The sequence below is a fragment of the Mastacembelus armatus genome, chromosome 17 (genome assembly GCF_900324485.2).
Source record: "Mastacembelus armatus chromosome 17, fMasArm1.2, whole genome shotgun sequence".
NCBI lineage: Eukaryota > Metazoa > Chordata > Actinopteri > Synbranchiformes > Mastacembelidae > Mastacembelus > Mastacembelus armatus.
This window is the reverse complement of record NC_046649.1, coordinates 23210804-23237593: the sequence shown is the minus strand read 5'-3', so window position 1 is coordinate 23237593 and position 26790 is coordinate 23210804. Positions and strand designations below refer to the sequence as shown.

Sequence of the window (26790 nt, the reverse complement as noted above, 5' to 3'; positions counted from 1 at the left end):
TACAGTACATTTAAGTGTCAGCACTGACTGAGAAAGTATTTTAAATGAAAAAGATTACTTCTATAGGAAATCAGAACAAATATGCATTTATTTAGGACCTATTCCTAACTGCATCCAAGAGGTGTCGGTCACAGCTGAGAACATCTCGATCACACGTGCAGAACCTCAGAGGTCTGACCTGACCCTGACCCTATGACTGGGATGTCTGGGTCAATGCTTCACGTTTACTTTTTGCAACTGAAATGGAGACAAAGGTTGATGCTGATACACTGATGTAAAACCTTCTGATCACATCTGCAGGGTATGTCTGCTCTGACAGTTATCCTTTCTCCAACTTGCACTATGCTGCATATTTTCTATTCTTGATTGTGTTGAAAAGTCAGACCTTGTGACCTTCACCCGAGTTCAGGAGGGATAAAAGAGGACAGAGTGGAAGTTAGGAATCGGCACACCGGTTTATTATAAAAGTACAGAGACGTCTCCGGAGATCAGCTCACACAAACTGTTAGGGTTTCAGGTTCAGTTTTGTCTGATGTGCTAATCTAGTTCTCTATCTTCTTACCCATGAGTGAATGAATGTGGGTGGTTCCCTCTTTTAGCAGGTTAATCGGGATAACCAGCAACACCTGGGATTCCCGAGCGACCCTGCAGGCCTGCTGGTCTCCGTTCAGTCTATTTATAGCTCGGCACAATAGAGAGTGGATGTCGGAAGATTCCTTGGGCCACCAGAGACAGCAAGCGACACGGGGAACCTGCCTTAGACTAGCCACTTACCTTATTGACGTTTACTTTTGTAGTCCCCAGTGAGAAGCTGTGTTGTCTTCCTGAGTTTGTTATTAAATACTATTCGAACCTGCTTCCCGACTCCCCAGTCTACATCTTTCCGCACTTGGGTCTAGAACTAAGACAAGCGTAACACAAGCAGGCACAGAGATCTGAATCTATAGGTGAAACCTATACCCTGTATAAGGCTGGTGACCACCATACCAGTACTTTTCCACCAAAAGGAATTTAGTCTATTACCATATATGGAGTTGTTATTCCCTTTTGTCTTTTATGTGTTCTGGGCGGAGGTCACTGAGCAAGCTAAGGCCAGTTACTTCCTTCCTTCCTTATATGAAGTCCCCATGGGTGCATCTGCATTCCACAATTGTATACTTTTTCACTTCCGGTGGCACAGTATCTACTCCTCTGTACTACTGTAACTGTTAATTTCCCCACTGTGTGATCCATAAGGTTTATCTTATCTTGCTAACGGCAACAGCAGCTGCAAGAATGTTTATTTCGCTCTCGGGTTTGCAGGGTCGGCTTTCAGGGAAACGGTCGTACTTCTTCCTCCCCCCACTTGTACATTTTATAAATGGATCAAATATTTACCCATCAATCAACACTAACAAACTCATTGATCAAATAAAAACATGTTTTTAGAAAGTCTTTGAAAATTCAACAATTGAAGTTGAACATTGATTGAACAATGAAATTATGACAGACGACTGTAGGAGAAAAATGTGGCAGGTTGTCTTTCAGTTAAGAGTTTCTTTTGTTTTCAGGATAGGCTTTCTGGGAAATGGTCTCACTTCTTCACAAGTTGTTACCCGTTACCCTTGTACTGTAGCTTCAGAGGTTGTTCAGAGTCTTTGAAAATTTATATTAAAAATCAAATGTTGAAATCTCCCATTTACAAAAGCCTCACCTATATATATATTTTTTTTAAATATGCAAGAGTTCTAGCAGAATTCAAATGTGTGGTTTCCCTTCAAAGTAACGATTTGCCTATTGTAGGAAATAAATACATTTATGAATAAATAAATAAATGCATTTATTCCTAACTACATGCTAAAGGTGATGTGCTGAGTATCAAAGTGTAAAAACTCTGATTTGACACTATGCAAAACTCTCAAGCTGACATGGAAATTAAAATACTACAATTTTTAAAAGGTGATGAGCTGCTACAAGAGGACGACAAAGAAACACGATGTGAATTTCTCAGTTCAGGTTTCGGGTTAAACAGATTTACACTGACAGTTGCCAGATAACATTTTTGGAAATAATGAAGTTATGACAGACGACTGTAGGAGTGAAAACAATGTGGCAGGTTGTCTTTCAGTTAAGAATTTCTTTTGTTTTCAGGATAGGCTTTCTGGGAAATGGTCTCACTTCTTCACAAGTTGTTACCCCCCCCCCCCCCCACCACTTCTTGTATATTTTATTGTGTATTTGATTTTAAATGGGTATTTACCCATCAACCAACACTCCGTAACTCAATGATAAAATAAAAACATGTTTTTAGAAAGTCTGTGAAAATGTATATTAAAAATCAAAGGTTGAAATCTCTCATTTACAAAAGCCTCACCTATATATATATTTTTTTTTAAATATGCAAGAGTTCTAGCAGAATTCAAATGTGTGGTGTCCCTTCAAAGTAACAAGTTGCCTATAGTAGGAAATAAATACATTTATGAATAAATAAATAAATAAATGCATTTATTCCTAACTACATGCTAAAGGTGATGTGCTGAGTATCAAAGCGTAAAAACTCTGATTTGACACTATGCAAAACTCTCAAGCTGACATGGAAATTAAAATACTACAATTTTTAAAGGTGATGAGCTGCTACAAGAGGACGACAAAGAAACACGATGTGAATTTCTCAGTTCAGGTTTCGGGTTAAACAGATTTACACTGACAGTTGCCAGATCGAACATTTTTGGAAATAATGAAGTTATGACAGACGACTGTAGGAGTGAAAACAATGTGGCAGGTTGTCTTTCAGTTAAGACTGTGTGGGAGAGAGTTTCACCATTTATCAGGCCAATATCTCGGCTCATGGCCCAGTTTCTCTCAGCCCTTTCATCATAAAACCATATCTCTTAACCCACAGCAATAAAGACGCACAGGTGAGCGACTGTGGTTGTGGTGTCCACTGTGAAGCACTTTGACCTGGCAGATAAAATTGTCATCAAAACATTTTGTGGCTCTGGGTCAGCCGAGACTCACCAGTCTCTCCTGGTACTCCAGACCCCCCCCACTGCAGCCGTGAGGCCCCATCTCCTCACTCTGCTGCATTTTCTGACAGACAGGTTCACTGTAGCATCAGTTTTACCAATTAATGACAAATGCCAATAGACAAAATCACTGACAAACAAAACTAACTCTCTCCCTCCCCCATTGAATCTCTACCACTGGTGGTGATGAAACAGGTGCATGTTCAGTTGAACCTCCCAGCCTGAAATTAAATTAACACATGTGAGTTTGTAACTAAACACATTTCTTGGGATGTTTGTTATGGAGGTTCATCAGCTGCTTGTATTTGACTGCATGACTATATTGCATCCTATACTATCGCTCCTTTAACTTTACAGCAGTTTTACTGACTTTCATAATGTAAAAGTCGTATTCTGGTCTCCTGTGTACACACTACACCTACAGCATCCTCCATTTTCTCTTTCTTCCTCTTTTGCAGGGTGGTTTCTTGGAAATGGTCTTGTCTAACTAAAGTCACCACCCCAGTATCAACATTAGGAGAAAACTGTACAAGAGCTACTCTGTCATCAAAATGTAGAAAAGTGCCCTCCCTGATGTAAATCACGCCTCAGTGGGTGTGGACGTTGTACTGTGGATATAAACAGGAGCGACAACAGAGCTCGCCCTTCTCTCCTAATCAGAGGCAAACTGAGCGGTAAGTAGCTGAATAATATTTGTTTTACTTTTTATTATTGAACAGCTGGAAAACTGCATCATTTCTTCAGTTGTTACATTATTTCAGCTTTTATACTCGTTTATGACAGACTACAAAAATGACAAAAGTACATTTCATTTGTCAGTTAAGCTTCCAAGTTGAGTTTTGACATTTTGAACTTTTTATTTATCACGTGGTTTATTCCTGAGGTTAGAAGAAGGTTAGAATATTTGAGTGTATTTGTTTGAGGCTTCCTATAGGCAGGTGATACCTGGCAGAGCTGTTTCAGTTTACACACAGAGAAGTTGAACACATGGGAATCCCACCATTCATTTTCAAATTGTCCATAACTGTGTTTACCTCAGAATTCAGGGGTGAAAATGAATGTGAGTCAAGAAAATGTACATTTCTCTCCTAAAAGACCATAAGCAGGAACCTTACAACTTTATATATAGTGATGTGTTGGTGAGTGGTAAACTGATCAAACACTGTAAAGACATAGTGTAGGTTAAGACAAAGCAATTAATAACCAGCTCCACAATTAATGAAACAAATGGATTATAGCTAATCCATCCATCATCCTCTAGCTGGAGCTCTGTTAGGTGAAGGAACAGACATAGGAAACATTACAGGCTCTTACTGTAAAATCTTTGTGCTCATCTAATATAAAACATGACAGGTAATTTAGCTAACCGCAGGAAGATAATTTACACTGGGGAAAAAGATTTTTTGTCTCTAAACTTTGTCTTGTGTGTTTTCACAGATGCTACAATTGAGCATAAGTCAATGACAAGAAAAAGAACAGCACACTTTGTATAAAAATAATAAATTATAGTGTGCCCTCCACAATTATTGGCACCGCTGAGTAAGATTGGAAGCTTCTAATAAATTCATTTTCTTTTTCAAAATAGAACCAAAATTCAGAAAAATCCAACCTTTAACTGAAGTACAATTATTCAGCAAAAAACAAAAATAACATTAACAAATAATTGACTTTATATGAAATCATGTGTGCCACAATTATCAGCACCCTTGATCTTAATACTTCATACAACCCGCTTTTGCCAACAAGACAGCACTTAATCTCCTCTAACATCTCACAAGGTTAGAGAATACAGAGAGAGGGATCTTTAACCATTCCTCTCTGCACAATCTTTCCAGATCATCCAGGGTCTCTTATGCACTCTCCTTTTCAGTTCACCCCATAGGTTTTAAGGTTTTTTAAGTCTTTTTTTAATTTTAACATTTATTTTATTTAACGTTTAAGCTTTTTTCCATTTCTGTGTGAGATTATGCTTCTGCAATAAAAACTACATATATTTTGCCACATCTTAAACAGGGGAGCCAATAATTGTGGAGGACACTGTAAATATATCTGGTACTGTTAAAGAAAAGTAAAAACTATGGGGCCAGCAAAAAGAAACCCCCACAGCTAACGCTTTGGGAACACTAGAAAAGCTGACAAACTAATGACAAAACTTTATTTGCAACAGCTGGATTGTCTCAACAAAGCGGGTCGGACTCTCCTCCAACTCTGCAGCCAACACACAAATAGATAAACTATAACTCAACTCAAATCAAGGTAAAACTTGTGTGATGGACAAGACAGATTTTGATCCAGAGAGTAATAATTTAAGCAGCTGTCAGCCACATTACATCAGATGATTTCTGTGACTACAAGTTGGATTTAACATACAATGAAGAGAATAAACATCCTTTTTTCTCCATCTTAGTAACTTTGAAGAACAAGGTGGAAACTTAAAGCAGCATTTTGAAACATCAGCTGGATCCTGATCCTGAGAACAGCCAACACAGGTGTGTTAGATTTTCAGAAACTTCTTCTATTTCTGTGATTTCATGCTACAGAAACTACAAACACCCAAAACATTTAATATTGGGCATCCTCACATCATATGCAGGAGAGTCTTTTGTTTTATATTAGTTTGTAATATGTATATATAACTATTTTATAATTACTCATTTCAGAATCACAATAAAAAGATTCATAATTCATATTTGCATTTGCTGCTCTGGTCTGTTACTAACTCAGTAGCTTCAGAATTACATTAAGTGATAGTGATACAATTAGGAGGATGAATGACTCCAAATGGTTGACTTTACTACTACTACATAGTCCTACTGCTTAGTCCTTCAGAGTCATTCAAAGTGTTACCAGATTTGTTATAAGCCTTTTAATATCAGTCAGTGTGACCATGTTCTGTATTAGTTTTCAGGACTGTTGAATTCTACATTGTAATTTCTGTATATTTCATCTTTATAGATTTGGACCTGACAGCACTTCAGGAGCAGATATAAACCTCAACAGCACAAAGACTAGTTTATCACAACTAGTTTACCTGTTCAGAGGCTGGTCCTGGAATAATCTGACTCAAGTTCAATATTTAAAAAAAAAAAAAAAAAAGAAGTGCAGGTCTAGATGGCTGGATTTTTTTCCAGAAAGCCAGCTGGCCCTAAACGGATTTCAGATGATGTTAAAAAAATAAGCAAACAGCTTGAAAATGAAGGGCATTTGGCTGTTTACGCCATTCCCCTGAAACCCAACAAACTTAACATAGATGGGTGCCAGCATTTCAGTTTTGGGAAAGAACATGATAAAATTAATCCTAAACCTAATCGCACCATAATGGTTCTCGGGGCAACTGGGGCTGGAAAGTCGACCCTCATCAATGGGATAATCAATTACATTCTAGGTGTCAAATGGGAGGATTCATATCGATTTAAGTTGGTTGATGAGGGTCAGTCAAAATCACAAGCTCTCAACCAGATGTCTGAAGTCACTGTGTACCAGCTCTACCATCAGGAAGGCTTTCAAATAGACTTCTCACTGACCATTGTTGACACTCCAGGCTTTGGAGATACAAGAGGCATCGACCGAGACAGGATGATCGTAGAGCAGCTGCGCAGTCTCTTCTCTGATACAAATGGCGTCGGTGAAATCGATGCCATTTGTTTCGTGGCTCAGGCTTCATTAGCGCGACTCACACCAACACAGAAATATGTCTTTGATTCTGTGCTCTCAATCTTTGGCAAAGATGTGGCAGAAAACATCAGGATTCTGGTGACATTTGCAGACGGCCAACGCCCACCAGTTCTAGAGGCGATCAATGTTGCAGAGGTCCCATGTCCTAAAAAAGACGGTGTACCAGTTCACTTCAAATTCAATAATTCAGCATTGTTCGCCCACAACAACAAATCTGCAGCAGACAGCATGAGTGAGGACGACGATAATGAAAACTTTGATCAGATGTTCTGGAACATGGGGATGAAAAGCATGAAGAGGTTCTTTCTTGCTTTGAACACCATAGAAACCAAAAGCCTCACAATGACAAAAGAGGTCCTCAGGGAAAGAAAGCAACTCGAGAACTCAGTTGAACGTTTGCAGGAGCAGGTTAAAGTTGGGTTAGCCAAGCTTGAGGAGTTAAGAGAGACAAGTAAAATACTCAAAGAGAACGAGGCAGAGATCAGTAGAAACAAAGACTTTGAGTTTTATGTCACTATTAAGAAGCCTACTCAAGTGGATATTTCTGGACCTGGTACTTTCTTCACCAACTGTCAGCAGTGTAGTTATACCTGTCATAATAACTGTCCCTATGCCAATGATGCAGATAAAAAACACTGCTCTGTAATAGGCTCAAATGGCTACTGCACGGTGTGCCCAGGGAAATGTTACTGGAATGTACACTTCAATCAGAAGTACAGGTGGGAGTACATAGAAGTTAAAGAAAAGCGCACAGTGAAAGAGTTGCAAGAAAAGTACCTGAAAGCCACGAAGGGTAAGACAACCATTCAGGTCGTGGTTGACAAAGTGAAAAATGAATATGATCAGGTGCAGGCTAAGGTGGTGGAACTGATCAATACATCTGCAAAGTGTCTCAACAGACTCAAAGACATAGCACTGAAACCAAATCCTCTCTCCACTCCAGAGTACATTGACATGCTTATTGAAGGAGAGAAATCTGAAGCCAAGCCAGGCTGGAAGGAGCAAGTTCAGTTCCTGATGGCCATGAGAGAAAAAGCAGAGACCATGGCCAAAGTAAACAGAGGGGAGAAACTCCTCCGTCGCCACGAATCTCAACAAGGGCAAAACTAGGAAGAAAGTACTGTCCAATAAGTTCTATAGCTCCCCACATAATCTACTGCTGTTAGGCCTACAATGTCAAAACTACAAATCCACCTGTTTCTCTAGAGCCCAAAGTAAAGAATCGCATTTTAACTCAAAAGTTAGTTTTTATGACGTTACTTAACTTGTGCATTTATATCTTTCTCTTTCTTCTTATTCATTATTTACATGTTTAAGGTTGTAAAAAATATTCAATAACCAAATTTTGTGCTACAGACGGTAATCTAGAAATTTCCTCATACAACTGCAACTTAAAACCTGAGGAAGAAGTGACCTTTTGTTTTATTTCTTGATTAAATCATCTTCTAATGCATCTTGTTTAGTGTTTATTAGTTTTCTGCTCAGTATAAAATCATGTATCTGCTTTTCATGTTCTTTTATTTTTAGATTTTAAAAACCTTGTATGGTAATTGCTTGAATGATGGAGAACCTAATCAATAATAAACCATGAAGAAAATTAAAATTATGTTTAATGTGTTGGCTGTTTTCATTGGTTCTTTCAGTTAGCACCCTGCCTTCCAAACAACAATACATAGATATTTAAATCATTTAAACTTATCCTCATAATCCCAAGCTGCAAACATCAGCTCATCATTTAAACTTCCATTAGCTGAGTAATAAAAGTGAAACCTTTGCCCGTTCCAGAGTACACTCACATGCTTATCTGAGGCAGCACCAAGTTCAGCCCCTAAAAACCAATTCCTCTCAAAGCACTAAATGGCAACCATGATACAGCTCTACCACCACAAAGAAATCCATACTGATACAGACAACAAAGAAGAGAGCAAAACATTTTGTCCAGGCCAATAACACTTACCTGTATGAACATAATCCCTATGGACGCATAACTACAAGTGATTAATAAAGGCCCACATTTCATCGAGCAACTGATGATTTTGGATTGCAGTACAACAGCTCACAGTTGACCTTATGAAAGAAACTCACTCTGAAAATAAAACAGCAGAAACTTTAAAAATAAAACAGCTGCATTTTTTTCCCTCTTTTGTGTAAAAAAGTAAACATATATCAGAAAAAAAAACATGTTCTAACAACTTTCAGTATTTCCCAGACAGCAATAATTAGAAAAACACCGTCCTTCATTGTGGAAAAACACTAAACTCACTGGAGACAGACGCACTTAACCTAAACAATCTGGGAAGTCATCACCTGGAAATCACTTGGATGCCCCATATGGCAGCACTTTGTCCACAGGGTGGCAGCACAGCATCAAATACAACAGTAATGAAATCAGGCTCCAACAAGAAAGAGGTGGGCAGGCAAAGTATCTAAATACTAAATCTACATATGAGATTTTACTATTGTCTCAAAAGATGAAAACATTCTCCACATTCAAACCAAAAACCTGCTGTTGAGGAAACAGTGAACTACAAATGAGCTTATGTCTGGTGTGACATCTGAAATCACAAATTCCAGTTTCATGCATTAGCATATCAGTGTGTATAATCCCAACCTTATCTACGTATTATTACATCTAAATGAACAGTTCACTGCTCCATAGATGACCATTTAATACAAATCTGCTCTTTATGTGGTGAAACACCAAAAAGTAAAATGCCAAAGTCTGAAGATTAAACTTAAAATGTTCAGATTAAAGCTGAAAAATAATGTCGAGGAGGATTGTAATGATTTGCAGGTGAAATGTGTTGAAGTAAAACCAGTGGATGATGATTAGACTCTAATGTGTCAAATATGCTAAAACTAAATGAGACAAATGATGTTATAATAATCAGCCTACACAGTTTGCCTCACCTGTCTGTACGATGTTCTTATATATTTCATTGAAAATGTTACTTAGGAAAAAGTATGTAAGTAAATGTAGAAATATTTATTAGTTTTATTGGAATGAAAACCAAAAATCCAGGGTAACAATAGTCCAAAATAACATCAACCCTTCTGACTTAAAGTATTTTATAACCTTTAGCTTAATTACATAGAATACACAACATCATGCTCTTACATTATTCATGAAAAACTCCTTATTTGTAACGTTACTAGTGGACATAAAGTCAAATACACAAACCAGAACATACTTAGCAGTAGAAGTATCAAATCCCATAAAGAGAAAAGTACTTACCTGAAATACTGCAGTAGTTAAAGTACTTGAATGTAAAGTTACACCTGCAATCCGGTATCAATGTAATAAACCGCGTGAAAAACAGTTCAGCAAACCGCAAATTACCCGCAACTGTTCTGTCTCCACCGAAAACCACGACCTGTAAACGGTGTCCGGGTCCAATAAAGTTCGGTCTACCGGGACCAGGACTTTAGAAACATCGTCTTACCGCCCAAAACCGGCTGCTAACGTCGGCTAGCAGCTAGCTAAACATGCTAACGCACAGTAGCAGCGACCAGAAAGAGTCCAAGCTAATTTGGTTCAATGTGTTTACATCTTAGCGTTAATGTCACAAACTGGTTTAACATTAACCAGGTCTACTCGGTCTTTGACAAACTTACCTGCATCCAGGTGGAAAAGTCATTAAACTCCGAGTGTTTTACACAAAGCACCGACTGCCGTTAGCTCCGGTTGCCCCCGTTAAATGACGTCGGTTCGGTTCCCTCAGAGGTCTGTCCGTGTTCTTGAACAGTTTTGATGTTAAAACTAAAAACTACACCTGCTCAGGTGATTTTAATTAAAGCTGCCATTGTTTCCCGTGGTCGTTTAAGTACGGCGGCCGAGAGAGTTAACGTCAGCTACCCAGCGGTATATGTAGTACTTCAAATTAGAAGTATATAAGGTGGTTAACCTCAGCTACCCAGCGGTATATAAAATACTTCAAATTAGAAGTATATAAGGTAGTTAACCTCAGCTACCCGGCGGTATATAAAGTACTTCAAATTAGAAGTATATAAGGTAGTTAACGTCAGGTACCCGGCGGTATATAAAGTACTTCAAATTAGAAGTATATAAGGTGGTTAACCTCAGCTACCCAGCGGTATATAAAATACTTCAAATTAGAAGTATATAAGGTAGTTAACCTCAGCTACCCGGCGGTATATAAAGTACTTCAAATTAGAAGTATATAAGGTAGTTAACGTCAGGTACCCGGCGGTATATAAAGTACTTCAAATTAGAAGTATATAAGGTGGTTAACCTCAGCTACCCAGCGGTATATAAAGTACTTCAAATTAGAAGTATATAAGGTAGTTAACCTCAGCTACCCGGCGGTATATAAAGTACTTCAAATTAGAAGTATATAAGGTAGTTAACCTCAGCTACCCGGCGGTATATAAAGTACTTCAAATTAGAAGTATATAAGGTAGTTAACGTCAGGTACCCGGCGGTATATAAAGTACTTCAAATTAGAAGTATATAAGGTAGTTAACGTTGGCTACCCAGCGGTATATAAAGTACTTCAAATCAGAAGTACATGAGGTAGTTAACGTCACCTACCCAGCGGTATATAAAGTACTTCAAATTAGAAGTATATGAGGTAGTTAACCTCAGCTACCCAGCGGTACATAAAGTACTTCAAATTAGAAGTATATGAGGTAGTTAACGTCAGCTACCCAGCGGTACATAAAGTACTTCAAATTAGAAGTACATGAGGTAGTTAACGTCAGCTACCCAGCGGTATATAAAGTACTTCAAATTAGAAGTACATGAGGTAGTTAACGTCAGCTACCCAGCGGTATATAAAGTACTTCAAATTTGAAGTATGTAAGGTAGTTAACGTCACCTACCCAGCGGTATATAAAGTACTTCAAATTAGAAGTATATAAGGTAGTTAACATCAGCTCCAACAAAGTGATCAACACAATAATCATCAATAATTGGAATCCAATAATATCAGATCCATTCATGTGAAATGGGCCATTCTGCACAATGAGTACTTTGACTTTGGATACTTCAACATAGTCAAGTCATTTGAATAATAATCTAAAGTAGAGGAGACAGAAATTACACTGAACCATCTGCAGAGCCATCACACAGACTTAAAATGGGCTTTGTCTGTTTCTCTTTAGTCAATGTTTCACTGCTTTTGTACAAATATAAATGTTCAGACATTTCAATGGACCAAGTTCAGAGCATCAGACTGAAAAATCACAAATGTCACTTGTCAACCACAGACTTTGTACAAACCCTATAAAGCATAAGTAGAGCTGGAACAATTAATGACAGAAAATGAATGAGTATTTATTCTGATAATCAATATTTAATGTTTATTTTCTTCAACTGGAAGATGTCACCGTGGGCTCTACAAAACTGTTATGGACATTTTATAATAAACCCAAGAAATAAGATGAGTCAAAGGTGAAAGTAAGTATTAGTTCTCTTATGTATAGTGTCTCTTTCTTCAAAACAGAAATGTGGTAAAACCATAAATTCATTCTGCACATGCCTGGTTCAAATATTAATATTATTTTAAAGACGTTATAAGGTGCATTCCATCCTCTTTAAATTTTGAGTATATCATATGTAGACCTATTTTAATTGTGTATTTGATACACCAATGGACTGGTGACCTGTCCAGGGTGGACCCCTGCCTTTTACCCAGACAGCTGGGATAGGCCCCTAGCAGATCCCTGGGACCCTGGTTAGGACTAAGGGGGTACAGGTGATGGATGGATGGATATGATACACCAACAGATGAGTTTTAATATATTATTGCTCTAATGTAAATACTGTACATAGTTTTAGAATTTTAGCATATAAATACCAAAATAAGTCCTATATCAGAATAAAAGGGATTCACAGCTTCAGGTGTAGACTTTGTATAAGCCCAATAAACAATCAGCAGATGAATCAAGAATGAAAATCGTTAGTTCTAACCCTGTATGACTAGAATAACCTGCATTCATGGTTTTGGACAATGATGAAATACAGAGAAAATCACATATCCAACAAAATCAGTTTATTACGACGTCAACCACACAACATTTAAGTGACTAAGCATCATCATCATTTTCTACCACACCCAATACATCTAAAGTCATTTAATGCCATTATTTATATATATTGATATATTCAGCAATAATTACTGAGGAGAAGCAACTTCTTTGACTACTGCAACTGCTACTGACTGAATCCTGGCAGCACATTGTCCCTATAGATTATTGATAAATGTTAGTGATTATAGGAGCTCACCTGTCTGACACCTGACATTACAGACGTTCAAACTTCACACAGGAAGCTGTATTATCTAAGCTGCAGCTTTGACCTGTAAAAGCAACATCAAACTGTAATTGATGTAAAATTACCTTAAAATTTGGCAAAACAATTGATTACTTTCATCTACAGCCACCAGCTGATTAAAATAGTCACAGCACATCAATGATAAAAGTCAAGATTTAGAATCATGGTAACTTGTAGTGCTAACTTATAACACTTTTACTGTACTAATGTGGAAAATGTTAACATTTTAACATCCCATATATTTGTATCTGACCGTTTTAGTTTAAACCAGAACGAAACTGAGTTTTATTTACATGGCTGCAAACCATGTCACATTTTTTCCTAAAATCCAAGGAGGTTTGTAATTTTATTGAGCAGCCCTTTCTTTTCCTTCTTCTCCTGTCTTTCTTTAGACAATTCCTCCTCTGTTTTTGTAAGTGTCTCGTCTGGCGACCTTGGAGATGATTACTGCCCTGTCCCTCATTGCCTCCAAAGCCTGAATGCGAGCCTGGTAACCTTCTTTGGCCTCTGACTTTTCTCCCTCGATCAGCATGTCAACGTATTCCGGTGTGGTCAGAGGATTCGGCCTCAGGGCAATCTCTTGCAGGCGAGTTATACACTGAGCTGACTGATCCATGAGGGACACAATCATGTCTTGAAGGTGCATAATCTCTTCTTCTTGCCTCTCAATCAGGTCCTGAACAGTCAGTTTTTCTTTTGTCGCTTTTTCATACTTTTCTTTCAGCTCTTGCAGTGTCTGCTTCTGTTTCACTTGAACATATTCCCACCTGTAACTCTGGTTGAAATGCACACTCCAGATGCATTTTCCAGGGCAGACAGTGCACATCCCTGCTCTATCCATTGACGCACAGCCACGCTTTTCATTATCATTTGGTATTGCACATGGGTAGTGGCACGTTATTGAACATTTCTGGCAGTTGGTAATGTACACTCCTTTCTGTGTGAGATCTTTTTTAACTGGCTTAATAACATCCACCTCAATCTCAAAGTTCTCGTTTGAAGTCATCAGGGTTTCATGCTCTTTGATCTTCTCTTTGGTTGTCCTAATTTCTTCAAGTTTTGCTAACCCAACTTTAACCTGGGGCTGCAAACCTTCGACAGCCGCTTCAAGCTGCTTTCGTTCTTTGAGAACCTCTTGGGTCATTAGCAAACTTTTGGTTGTCATTTTACCCAAAGCAGTGAAGAAATTTTCAATACTTTTGGCACCAATATTCCAAATCATCAAATCAAAGTTTTCATCATCCAAGTCCTCATCACAGGCCCCGTCACTGATGCACCTGTTGTCTGCAAACACAGCCGAGTTGTTGAATTTGAAGTGAACCGGAAGCCCAATGTCATTTTTTGGACAGGGAACTCCAGAGGCATTTATTGCCTCCAGAACCGGAGGCTGCTTGCCATCTGCAAAAGTCACCAACATCTCAATGTTCTCCGCCACATCTTTGCCAAAAATGGAGAGCACAGAGTCAAACACGTATCGCTGTGTTGCTGTCAGTCGTGCGAGGGAGGCCTGAGTAACAAAACACACAGCATCAATCTCACTGACTCCATTAGCTGAGGTGAAAAGCCTCCGGATTTGTTCCGTGATCTCTTTGTCTCTTTGCATCCCTCTTGTGTCTTCGAACCCTGGTGTGTCCACTACGGTCAAAGAGAAGGGGATTTTAAAGCCCTCTTGGTAATTGACTTGGTACACAGTGACTTCAGAGGTCTGACTTTCAGCTTGTGACTTTGATTGATCCTCATTGATTAGTACGATTATTACGCCAACAATGTAATTGATCATCGCATTGATCAGAGTAGATTTTCCAGATCCAGTTGCTCCAAGAAGCATGATAGTACGATTCTGTCTCATGCTTTCTTTGCCAAAGATATACATCCGGCAACCATCTATATCAATGTCTTCTTCTTTCAGAGGTAGTCTGTAAAGTGAAGGGGATTCAGAACTTATGTTCTTGCTAATATGTTTGAGGAATTCGGCAAGACGCGCAAACTGGCGCTTTGTTGCGGACACACTAACGGTGATGCTTTCCTTGCTTTGACCATCTACACCACAGTCACATCTGACCCTGACTGCATATTCTGTCTCTGTCTGAAGCCCTGAAATTATTGCTTTTTCAGCTCTTGTCATCATTTGGTTCCACTTTTCCTTTGTCATCCCATTTTCAACTGGGGCATATTCCACAAAATAACTCAAAATGTGGACGTCTGGTCCAAGCTCGGCAGGCTTGTCCCAGCTAACTGATATCTCACTGGAGTTTGGTTCAACTTGAGGTTTTCCAGGGGGACTGCAGGGTAAGGTTTTAATGGTACCACTGACCACATTCACTGGCCCGACGCCTGCTAAGGTCACTGCCCTGCATCTGATCATATACTCAGTGTTCAGCATCAGGTCGCTGACTGTGACCTCTTCAGCTTTTGAGACTGTGCTTTGCTGCCATCCATCCTCTCCGCTGACACAGTACTCGACAGAGTACGAGGTGATGTTCTCTGCTCCAAACCTGGGTGGAGAAATCTTCAGCGTCACACTGTTGTGGTTTATGTCACCGACAGTCACAGCTTCAGGCTTCGAAGGCGGCTCAAAGTTCTCACCGACAGAAAGTACGTCTTTATACAAGTAGATGCTTGAACCTTTCTGCGTCTCATTAGTTAAACCCACTGTCAGGAACTTAACGTTCTTGTTCTCTTTGTTGGCTTCTGCAAAATCATTAAAAAGCTTAGCTTTTTTCCTCATTTCATCTGCCACCTCTTTGGAGGCGTACCACTGTTGCTTCTCTATGTCCACAGCTGCTGGATCCTGGGGGTCGTCTGATTCAGGTGTTCCTTTCAAATAGTTTGACAAAGCTGAGAGATACGGTTCATCCCTTCCCAGGGAGGTAAAAGCAAAACACACAGCGTTCTCTGCGCTGAGAATTTCCTCATGAACACCATTTCGAGATGGGACAATCTTTGTGTTTTTCATCATGTTGGTAAAAGTTTTCAAAATGCAGATTTCTCTCTCTTTACAGTCCATCCACTCCTTCAGTTTCTCGCTGTTGAAAGGAGAAGAATGTCGCTTCTTCAGGATCTCTGCGAGCACAGCCTCCTCTTCACCTCCTCCTCGGATTGATGGGAGAGCAGCAGCAGAATCTAAACTTGCTAGTGGCAATAGCCAGACCTTCACTGGTACTGCATTTTCTCCATTGGCTCCCAGCAGTTTTGGCAGGCTTTTGTAGACTTCTACCGCATCCTGAAAGGTCACAGGGTTTTTCTCAAGAGAAAAGTCTCCATGAAATTTGCAGGAGAATTTCTCAACATTAGCTATGTCCTTGTCTTCCATTTTCAGGGATCCTTCACCCTCAATAGCAAAGCAGGGAATTTTTCTTAATCATCACCTTCAAGTTGCCCTGAATATCTTGATGGTTTTCTTTTTCAGACACCTCACGGTCAAAGACAAAAAAGGCCTGCGCCCCATAGAGAATACCTGTCACTACATGTGTAGCTATTCCTTTATCAAAGACATATTGATGCTTCATGTTGCCTCTTCCAAGATGGTTCATTGACAGTTCCTTGAACTTTGTGGTAGTTTTGTATGTCAGTGTTACTCTGGCCTGATTTTTGGATGTCTTCTGATCATTCAGGTATTTGGCTGATCCTTCAACCTCTACCAGTCCAGACAAGAAACTAGCTTTCAATGAGGCTTCAACCTTCAGCACTGAAGATTTATCCTCAATTGATTCAGATGCAACTATCTCAAAATCACTGTTAGGTTTAGGTCTTTCTCTGGTGTCGTTTTCTAGATCATCACGGTCCCACAGGGTCATTCCTGCCAAAATCAACAAGAATCAGAATTTAAAAATGAAATAAAAATGCAATTCCTCAGAAGCACTACTGTTATATCAAAAATAAGGCCAATCCACACACAGTGCAAATAAATCTGCAGTAATGTAAGCAGCTGTGGAACAGGCAGAACACACATCTCACCTGGTCAACTCGCTCTGGACTTAAATGGACCTTGGGAGTGGCCCGTCTTTGTTTTTATCCCAAAACTATCAATGTAAAAACCTTTAACAATAACTTGATTTGTCCCTTGTCATCAGTTAACAGATTAACAATTTCTTCTCAGTTTGTAGCAAAGTGGTTCCTGCTTGATTATAAAAGTAAATGGTGCCAGAGAAGTTCTAGGCCTCTGTGGAGATTCTTTCTACAGGGACACTCTTTTGTTCATATCTGCCCACATGGGTGACACAATACAAATTCTTACCAATGGTGTCACACTAATCCAATGATCAATAGGTGGCAGTAACACACCAAGATAAGCTGATAAAACAAGGGAAGGGAAGACACAAAGGTAGTGAACTTAGATGTAAATGGTGCTGAAGTCATTGCTGGACTTTTAAAACATCCTGTATGCAGACTAATAGCTGGCTAAGAGTTTTGTTGGTGTGTTTAGACACTAAATAAGTTTGACATGACTCCCTTATGCAGCAACTTTAATATAAAAGAAGGATTTACCTTTGTTTGTAGGTTAAAGTATAGTTGCTCTTTATCAATGTCTCTTTTTTGGGTGGCAGTTTATATAGCACTTTCTTTTTCAAGTCAAGGGAAGAACATTTCAAATCTTATTCACTTAGGTTACCAATATTTAGACTGAAAAGCTGGAGCTTACTTTAAACGCCACGTTTCACTGTGGCAGCAGATGACGTAATGGATAAGGCTACTGATTTTCTGTCTCTGGCGTTTTTGATCAATCAGACAGACTGAAGCCGACAAAGAGCTAATAGAGCTGATGTACAAGTTTAGCATGGACAAAAAATAAAAAAAACAAACAAAAAAAACAAACAAAACAACTGCAGTTCAAGTCCAACATACAACCAACAAATCCTGAAAAAATATTTTACAGTATAAAATGTTACAAGTTTTAATTCTAGAAAAGAGAAAAACTGACTGTGGTTTTGGTGACGTGAGTAATGAACTGAAAGACACTAACCACTTGGTGGCACTGCAGTTCATAATTATTTGGATTCATGACTATGAATTACAGATGAATATAAAAATATTGACTAATGCAGCTGTAATAAAAGTTGTCTATGCTGCCCAAAATATTTTAGACTGCTTTGTTACCTTTACATCCCCAAACAAAACGGTGTTTGTTCCACACCTATAGGAATCAACCTTATATTTTCAGTTATTAAATATATACAGAATATTGTAAGAACAAGTTTGACTTTATGGCAAAAGATTATCAAATGAAGTTAATATAATTATATATAATATTATAATATATATTATTAACCGTTTCATAAAAATCTATTGTAAAGCAAATAGTGAACCTCTAACAACTTGTTTATTAACCTTATTTACTTCACTGTTCATGTAGTTTATGGTACATCTGCTTAAGGAAACATTTACAGGATGTTGAGTTACACGTGTATCAAACCACATCCACGAACAACCAAGCTGCAACCCTGACCCCAACTGCATCAGCACTTTAAAAGAAAAGGCATTAGCACTTACAGTTCGAGGGTGTGAGATCCTAGAGAGGGAGTGCTGTCCCTTCAAACCTTTATATCTTCTCTGAGAAGGAAACACCCCCCCTTATCAATATTCAACAATGGGAGGTGGCACTGAGGAGAATCAGGACGATTTCTCAGAAATGACATGACCAGCAGAATGTACAGTACATTTAAGTGTCAGCACTGACTGAGAAAGTATTTTAAATGAAAAGGATTACTTCTATAGGAAATCAGAACAAATATGCATTTATTTAGGACCTATTCCTAACTGCATCCAAGAGGTGTCGGTCACAGCTGAGAACATCTCGATCACACATGCAGAACCTCAGAGGTCTGACCTGACCCTGACCCTATGACTGGGATGTCTGGGTCAATGCTTGCTTTTTGCAAATGAAATGGAGACAAAGGTTGATGCTGATACACTGATGTAAAACCTTCTGATCACATCTGCAGGGTATGTCTGCTCTGACAGTTATCCTTTCTCCAACTATTTATTATATTTTCTATTCTTGATTGTATAATTTTTCACTTCCGGTGGCACAGTATCTACTCCTCTGTACTACTGTAACTGTTCATTTCTCCACTGTGTGATCCATAAGGTTTATCTTATCTTGCTAACGGCAACAGCAGCTGCAAGAATGTTTATTTCACTCTCGGGTTTGCAGGGTCGGCTTTCAGGGAAACGGTCGTACTTCTTCTTCCTCCCCCCACTTGTACATTTTATAACTGGATCAAATATTTACCCATCAAGCAACACTAACAAACTCATTGATAAAATAAAAACATGTTTTTAGAAAGTCTTTGAAAATTCAACAATTGAAGTTGAACATTGATTGAACAATGAAATTATGACAGACGACTGTAGGAGAAAAATGTGGCAGGTTGTCTTTCAGTTAAGAATTTCTTTTGTTTTCAGGATAGGCTTTCTGGGAAATGGTCTCACTTCTTAACAAGTTGTTACCCCTGTTACCCCCCCCCACTTCTTGTATATTTTATTGTGTATTTGATTTTAAATGGGTATTTACCCATCAACCAACACTCTGTAACTCAATGATAAAATAAAAACGTGTTTTTAGAAAGTCTGTGAAAATGTATATTAAAAATCAAAGGTTGAAATCTCCCATTTACAAAAGCCTCACCTATATATATATTTTTTTTAAATATGCAAGAGTTCTAGCAGAATTCAAATGTGTGGTTTCCCTTCAAAGTAACGAGTTGCCTATTGTAGGAAATAAATACATTTATGAATAAATAAATAAATGCATTTATTCCTAACTACATGCTAAAGGTGATGTGCTGAGTATCAAAGTGTAAAAACTCTGATTTGACACTATGCAAAACTCTCAAGCTGACATGGAAATTAAAATACTACAATTTTTAAAGGCGATGAGCTGCTACAAGAGGACGACAAGGAAACACGATGTGAATTTCTCAGTTCAGGTTTCGGGTTAAACAGGTTTACACTGACAGTTGCCAGATAACATTTTTGGAAATAATGAAGTTATGACAGACGACTGTAGGAGTGAAAACAATGTGGCAGGTTGTCTTTCAGTTAAGACTGTGTGGGAGAGAGTTTCACCATTTATCAGGCCAATATCTCGGCTCATGGCCCAGTTTCTCTCAGCCCTTTCATCATAAAACCATATCTCTTAACCCACAGCAATAAAGACGCACAGGTGAGCGACTGTGGTTGTGGTGTCCACTGTGAAGCACTTTGACCTGGCAGATAAAATTGTCATCAAAACATTTTGTGGCTCCGGGTCAGCCGAGACCCGCCAGTCTCTCCTGGTACTCCAGACCCCCCCCACTGCAGCCGTGAGGCCCCATCTCCTCACTCTGCTGCATTTTCTGAGACAGGTTCACTGTAGCATCAGTTTTACCAATTAATGACAAATGCCAATAGACAAAATCACTGACAGACAAAACTAACTCTCTCCCTCCCCCATTGAATCTCTACCACTGGTGGTGATGAAACAGGTGCATGTTCAGTTGATCCTCCCAGCCTGACATTAAATTTAACACATGCGAGTTTGTGACTGAACACATTTCTTGGGATGTTTGTTATGGATGTTTAGCAGCTGCTTGTATTTGATGCCTATATTGCATCCTATACTATCGCTCCTTTATATTGGTACTGCTTTAATGAAATATCTTGGTTCTTCTAACAATATGAGGCCTGTGATAAAATGACTTGATTCTATCATGCGTGATAAGGGTTTCTGCCCTGACAATCTACTGTTAATATGAACTCAATCCAGAAAATGATACCACTTTACAGCAGTTTTACTGACTTTCCATAATGTAAAAGTCGTATTCTGGTCTCCTCTGTACACACTACACCTACAGCATCCTCCATTTTCTCTTTCTTCCTCTTTTGCAGGGTGGTTTCTTGGAAATGGTCTTGTCTAACTGTAAAGTCACCATCCCTGTATCAACATTAGGAGAAAACTGTACAAGAGCCACTCTGTCATCAAAATGTAGAAAAGTGCCCTCCCTGATGTAAATCACGCCTCAGTGGGTGTGGACGTTGTACTGTGGATATAAACAGGAGCGACAACAGAGCTCGCCCTTCTCTCCTAATCAGAGGCAAACTGAGCGGTAAGTAGCTGAATATTTGTTTTACTTTTTATTATTGAACAGCTGGAAAACTGCATCATTTCTTCAGTTGTTACATTATTTCAGCTTTTATACTCGTTTATGACAGACTACAAAAATGACAATAGTACATTTCGTTTGTCAGTTAAGCTTCCAAGTTGAGTTTTGACATTTTGAACTTTTTATTTATCACATCTGGTTTATTCCTGAGGTTAGAAGAAGGTTAGAATATTTGAGTGTATTTGTTTGAGGCTTCCTATAGGCAGGTGATACCTGGCAGAGCTGTTTCAGTTTACACACAGAGAAGTTGAACACATGGGAATCCCACCATTCATTTTCAAATTGTCCATAACTGTGTTTACCTCAGAATTCAGGGGTGAAAATGAATGTGAGTCAAGAAAATGTACATTTCTCTCCTGAAAGACCATAAGCAGGAACCTTACAACTTTATATATAGTGATGTGTTGGTGAGTGGTAAACTGATCAAACACTGTAAAGACATAGTGTAGGTTAAGACAAAGCAATTAATAACCAGCTCCACAATTAATGAAACAAATGGATTATAGCTAATCCATCCATCATCCTCTAGCTGGAGCTCTGTTAGGTGAAGGAACAGACATAGGAAACATTACAGGCTCTTACTGTAAAATCTTTGTGCTCATCTAATATAAAACATGACAGGTAATTTAGCTAACCGCAGGAAGATAATTTACACTGGGGAAAAAGATTTTTTGTCTCTAAACTTTGTCTTGTGTGTTTTCACAGATGCTACAATTGAGCATAAGTCAATGACAAGAAAAAGAACAGCACACTTTGTATAAAAATAATAAATTATAGTGTGCCCTCCACAATTATTGGCACCGCTGAGTAAGATTGGAAGCTTCTAATAAATTCATTTTCTTTTTCAAAATAGAACCAAAATTCAGAAAAAAAGAAAAATCCAACCTTTAACTGAAGTACAATTATTCAGCAAAAAACAAAAATAACATTAACAAATAATTGACTTTATATGAAATCATGTGTGCCACAATTATCAGCACCCTTGATCTTAATACTTCATACAACCCGCTTTTGCCAACAAGACAGCACTTAATCTCCTCTAACATCTCACAAGGTTAGAGAATACAGAGAGAGGGATCTTTAACCATTCCTCTCTGCACAATCTTTCCAGATCATCCAGGGTCTCTTATGCACTCTCCTTTTCAGTTCACCCCATAGGTTAAGGTTTTTTAAGTCTTTTTTTAATTTTAACATTTATTTTATTTAACGTTTAACCTTTTTTCCATTTCTGTGTGAGATTATGCTTCTGCAATAAAAACTACATATATTTTGCCACATCTTAAACGGGGGTGCCAATAATTGTGGAGGACACTGTAAATATATCTGGTACTGTTAAAGAAAAGTAAAAACTATGGGGCCAGCAAAAAGAAACCCCCACAGCTAACGCTTTGGGAACACTAGAAAAGCTGACAAACTAATGACAAAACTTTATTTGCAACAGCTGGATTGTCTCAACAAAGCGGGTCGGACTCTCCTCCAACTCTGCAGCCAACACACAAATAGATAAACTATAACTCAACTCAAATCAAGGTAAAACTTGTGTGATGGACAAGACAGATTTTGATCCAGAGAGTAATAATTTAAGCAGCTGTCAGCCACATTACATCAGATGATTTCTGTGACTACAAGTTGGATTTAACATACAATGAAGAGAATAAACATCCTTTTTTCTCCATCTTAGTAACTTTGAAGAACAAGGTGGAAACTTAAAGCAGCATTTTGAAACATCAGCTGGATCCTGATCCTGAGAACAGCCAACACAGGTGTGTTAGATTTTCAGCAACTTCTTCTATTTCTGTGATTTCATGCTACAGAAAGTACAAACACCCAAAACATTTAATATTGGGCATCCTCACATCATATGCAGGAGAGTCTTTTGTTTTATATTAGTTTGTAATATGTATATATAACTATTTTATAATTACTCATTTCAGAATCACAATAAAAAGATTCATAAACCATATTTGCATTTGCTGCTCTGGTCTGTTACTAACTCAGTAGCTTCAGAATTACATTAAGTGATAGTGATACAATTAGGAGGATGAATGACTCCAAATGGTTGACTTTACTACTACTACATAGTCCTACTGCTTAGTCCTTCAGAGTCATTCAAAGTGTTACCAGATTTGTTATAAGCCTTTTAATATCAGTCAGTGTGACCATGTTCTGTATTAGTTTTCAGGACTGTTGAATTCTACATTGTAATTTCTGTATATTTCATCTTTATAGATTTGGACCTGACAGCACTTCAGGAGCAGATATAAACCTCAACAGCACAAAGACTAGTTTATCACAACTAGTTTACCTGTTCAGAGGCTGGTCCTGGAATAATCTGACTCAAGTTCAATATTTAAAAAAAAAAAAAAAAAGAAGTGCAGGTCTAGATGGCTGGATTTTTTTCCAGAAAACCAGCTGGCCCTAAACGGATTTCAGATGATGTTAAAAAAATAAGCAAACAGCTTGAAAATGAAGGGCATTTGGCTGTTTACGCCATTCCCCTGAAACCCAACAAACTTAACATAGATGGGTGCCAGCATTTCAGCTTTGGGAAAGAACATGATAAAATTAATCCTAAACCTAATCGCACCATAATGGTTCTCGGGGCAACTGGGGCTGGAAAGTCGACCCTCATCAATGGGATAATCAATTACATTCTAGGTGTCAAATGGGAGGATTCATATCGATTTAAGTTGGTTGATGAGGGTCAGTCAAAATCACAAGCTCTCAACCAGATGTCTGAAGTCACTGTGTACCAGCTCTACCATCAGGAAGGCTTTCAAATAGACTTCTCACTGACCATTGTTGACACTCCAGGCTTTGGAGATACAAGAGGCATCGACCGAGACAGGATGATCGTAGAGCACCTGCGCAGTCTCTTCTCTGATACAAATGGCGTCGGTGAAATCGATGCCATTTGTTTCGTGGCTCAGGCTTCATTAGCACCAACACAGAAATATGTCTTTGATTCTGTGCTCTCAATCTTTGGCAAAGATGTGGCAGAAAACATCAGGATTCTGGTGACATTTGCAGACGGCCAACGCCCACCAGTTCTAGAGGCGATCAATGTTGCAGAGGTCCCATGTCCTAAAAAAGACGGTGTACCAGTTCACTTCAAATTCAATAATTCAGCATTGTTCGCCCACAACAACAAATCTGCAGCAGACAGCATGAGTGAGGACAACGATAATGAAAACTTTGATCAGATGTTCTGGAACATGGGGATGAAAAGCATGAAGAGGTTCTTTCTTGCTTTGAACACCATAGAAACCAAAAGCCTCACAATGACAAAAGAGGTCCTCAGGGAAAGAAAGCAACTCGAGAACTCAGTTGAACGTTTGCAGGAGCAGGTTAAAGTTGGGTTAGCCAAGCTTGAGGAGTTAAGAGAGACAAGTAAAATACTTAAAGAAAACGAGGCAGAACTCAGCAGAAACAAAGACTTTGAGTTTTATGTCACTATCAAGAAGCCTACTCAAGTGGATAATTCTGGAACTGGTACTTTCCTCACCAACTGTCAGCAGTGTAGTTATACCTGTCATAGTAACTGTCCCTATAGCAAAGATAAAGATAAAAAACACTGCCGTGCAATGGGCTCAAATGGCTACTGCACAGTGTGCCCAGGGAAATGTTACTGGAATGTACACTTCAATCAGAAGTACAGGTGGGAGTACATAGAAGTTAAAGAAAAGCGCACAGTGAAAGAGTTGGAAGAAAAGTACCTGAAAGCCACGAGGGGTAAGGCAACCGTTCAGGTCTTCGGTGACAAAGTGAAAAATGAATATGATCAGGTGCAGGCTAAGGTGGTGGAACTGATGAATACATCTGCAAAGTGTCTCAACAGACTCAAAGACATAGCACTGAAGCCAAATCCTCTCTCCACTCCAGAGTACATTGACATGCTTATTCAAGGAGAGAAATCTGAAGCCAAGCCAGGCTGGAAGGAGCGAGTTCAGTCCCTGATGGCCATGAGAGAAAAAGCAGAGACCATGGCCAAAGTAAACAGAGGGGAGAAACTCCTCCGTCGCCACGAATCTCAACAAGGGCAAAACTAGGAAGAAAGTACTGTCCAAGAAGTTCTGTAGCTCCCCACATAATCTACTGCTGTTAGGCCGACAATGTCAAAACTACAAATCCACCTGTTTCTCTAGAGCCCAAAGTAAAGAATTGCATTTTAACTCAAAAGTTAGTTTTTATGACATTACTTAACTTGTGCATTTATATCTTTCTCTTTCTTCTTATTCATTATTTACATGTTTAAGGTTGTAAAAAATATTCAATAACCAAATTTTGTGCTACAGACAGTAATCTAGAAACTTCCTCATACAACTGCAACTTAAAACCTAGATGTTAAAAACCTTGTATGGTAATTGCTTGAATGATGGAGAACCTAATCAATAATAAACCATGAAGAAAATTAAAATTATGTTTGTGTTGGCTGTTTTCATTGGTTCTTTCAGTTAGCACCCTGCCTTCCAAACAACAATACATAGATATTTAAATCATTTAAACTTATCCTCATAATCCCAAGCTGCAAACATCAGCTCATCATTTAAACTTCCATTAGCTGAGTAATAAAAGTGAAACCTTTGCCTGTACACTCACATGCTTATCTGAGGCAGCACCAAGTTCAGCCCCTAAAAACCAATTCCTCTCAAAGCACTAAATGGCAACCATGATACAGCTCTACCAACACAAAGAAATCCATACTGATACAGACAACAAAGAAGAGAGCAAAACATTTTGTCCAGGCCAATAACACTTACCTGTATGAACATAATCCCTATGGACGCATAACTACAAGTGATTAATAAAAGGCCCACATTTCATCGAGCAACTGATGATTTTGGATTGCAGTACAACAGCTCACAGTTGACCTTGTGAAAGAAACTCACTCTGAAAATAAAACAGGAGAAACTTTAAAAAAAATAAATAAATAAAACAGCTGCATTTTTATTCCATTTTTGTGTGTAAAAAAGTAAACATATATCAGAAAAAAAAAACATGTTCTAACAACTTTCAGTATTTCCTAGACAGTAAAAATTAGCAAAACACCGTTCTTCATTGTGGAAAAACATTGTGCGTCTGTCTTCATTGAGTGCTAAACTCAATGAAGACAGACGCACTTAACCTAAACAATCTGGGAAGTCATCACCTGGAAATCACTTGGATGTCCCATATGGCAGCACTTTGTCCACAGGGTGGCAGCACAGCATCAAGTATAACAGTAATGAAATCAGGCTCCAACAAGAAAGAGGTGGGCAGGCAAAGTATCTAAATACTAAATCTACATATGAGATTTTACTATTGTCTCAAAAGATGAAAACATTTTCCACATTCAAACCAAAAACCTGCTGTTGAGGCAACACAGTGAACTACAAATGAGTTTATATCTGGTGTGACATCTGAAATCACAAATTCCAGTTTCATGCATTAGCATATCAGTGTGTATTCCCAACCTTATCTACATATTATTACATCTAAATGAACAGTTCACTGCTCCATAGATGATCATTTAATCCAAATCTGCTCTTTATGTGGTGAAACACCAAAACGTAAAATGCCAAAGTCTGAAGATTAAACTTAAAATGTTCAGATTAAAGATGAAAAATAATGTCAAGGAGGATTGTAATGATTTGCAGGTGAAATGTGTTGAAGTAAAACCAGTGGATGATGA

General features: G+C 38.5%; 3 protein-coding genes across 13 annotated transcripts in view; all 3 read left to right on the top strand.

The window, feature by feature from the left end:
- The window catches only part of LOC113134345 (zinc finger protein 62 homolog), a 757491-nt gene that overhangs the window by 687943 nt on the left and 42758 nt on the right, over nucleotides 1–26790 (top strand). The gene's annotated exons all lie outside the window — the stretch shown is intronic.
- Nucleotides 3651–8287, top strand: LOC113134371 (uncharacterized). The gene is made up of 4 exons (XM_026313727.1): nucleotides 3651–3679; nucleotides 5173–5261; nucleotides 5413–5494; nucleotides 5961–8287. Exon 4 carries the CDS (start codon nucleotides 6117–6119, stop codon nucleotides 7788–7790), a length of 1674 nt encoding a protein of 557 aa, XP_026169512.1. The 5' UTR covers nucleotides 3651–3679; nucleotides 5173–5261; nucleotides 5413–5494; nucleotides 5961–6116; the 3' UTR covers nucleotides 7791–8287.
- LOC113134373 (uncharacterized) lies at nucleotides 20892–25412 on the top strand. 2 transcript variants are annotated; one of them, XM_026313730.2, is made up of 4 exons: nucleotides 20892–21062; nucleotides 22561–22649; nucleotides 22801–22882; nucleotides 23349–25412. In XM_026313730.2, the coding sequence occupies exon 4, from the start codon at nucleotides 23504–23506 to the stop codon at nucleotides 25166–25168; it is 1665 nt and encodes a 554-aa protein (XP_026169515.1). In that variant the 5' UTR covers nucleotides 20892–21062; nucleotides 22561–22649; nucleotides 22801–22882; nucleotides 23349–23503; the 3' UTR covers nucleotides 25169–25412. The 2 variants fall into 2 exon arrangements, with proteins under 2 accessions (XP_026169515.1, XP_033181545.1); XM_033325654.1 differs by lacking the exon at nucleotides 20892–21062 and having other exon boundaries at nucleotides 22588–22882.

What these genes read in the sequence shown, in the direction of transcription:
- LOC113134373 (XM_026313730.2), top strand. Translation starts at nt 23,504, where the DNA reads ATGGCTGGATTTTTTTCCAGAAAACCAGCTGGCCCTAAACGGATTTCA.
- LOC113134371 (XM_026313727.1), top strand. Translation starts at nt 6,117, where the DNA reads ATGGCTGGATTTTTTTCCAGAAAGCCAGCTGGCCCTAAACGGATTTCA.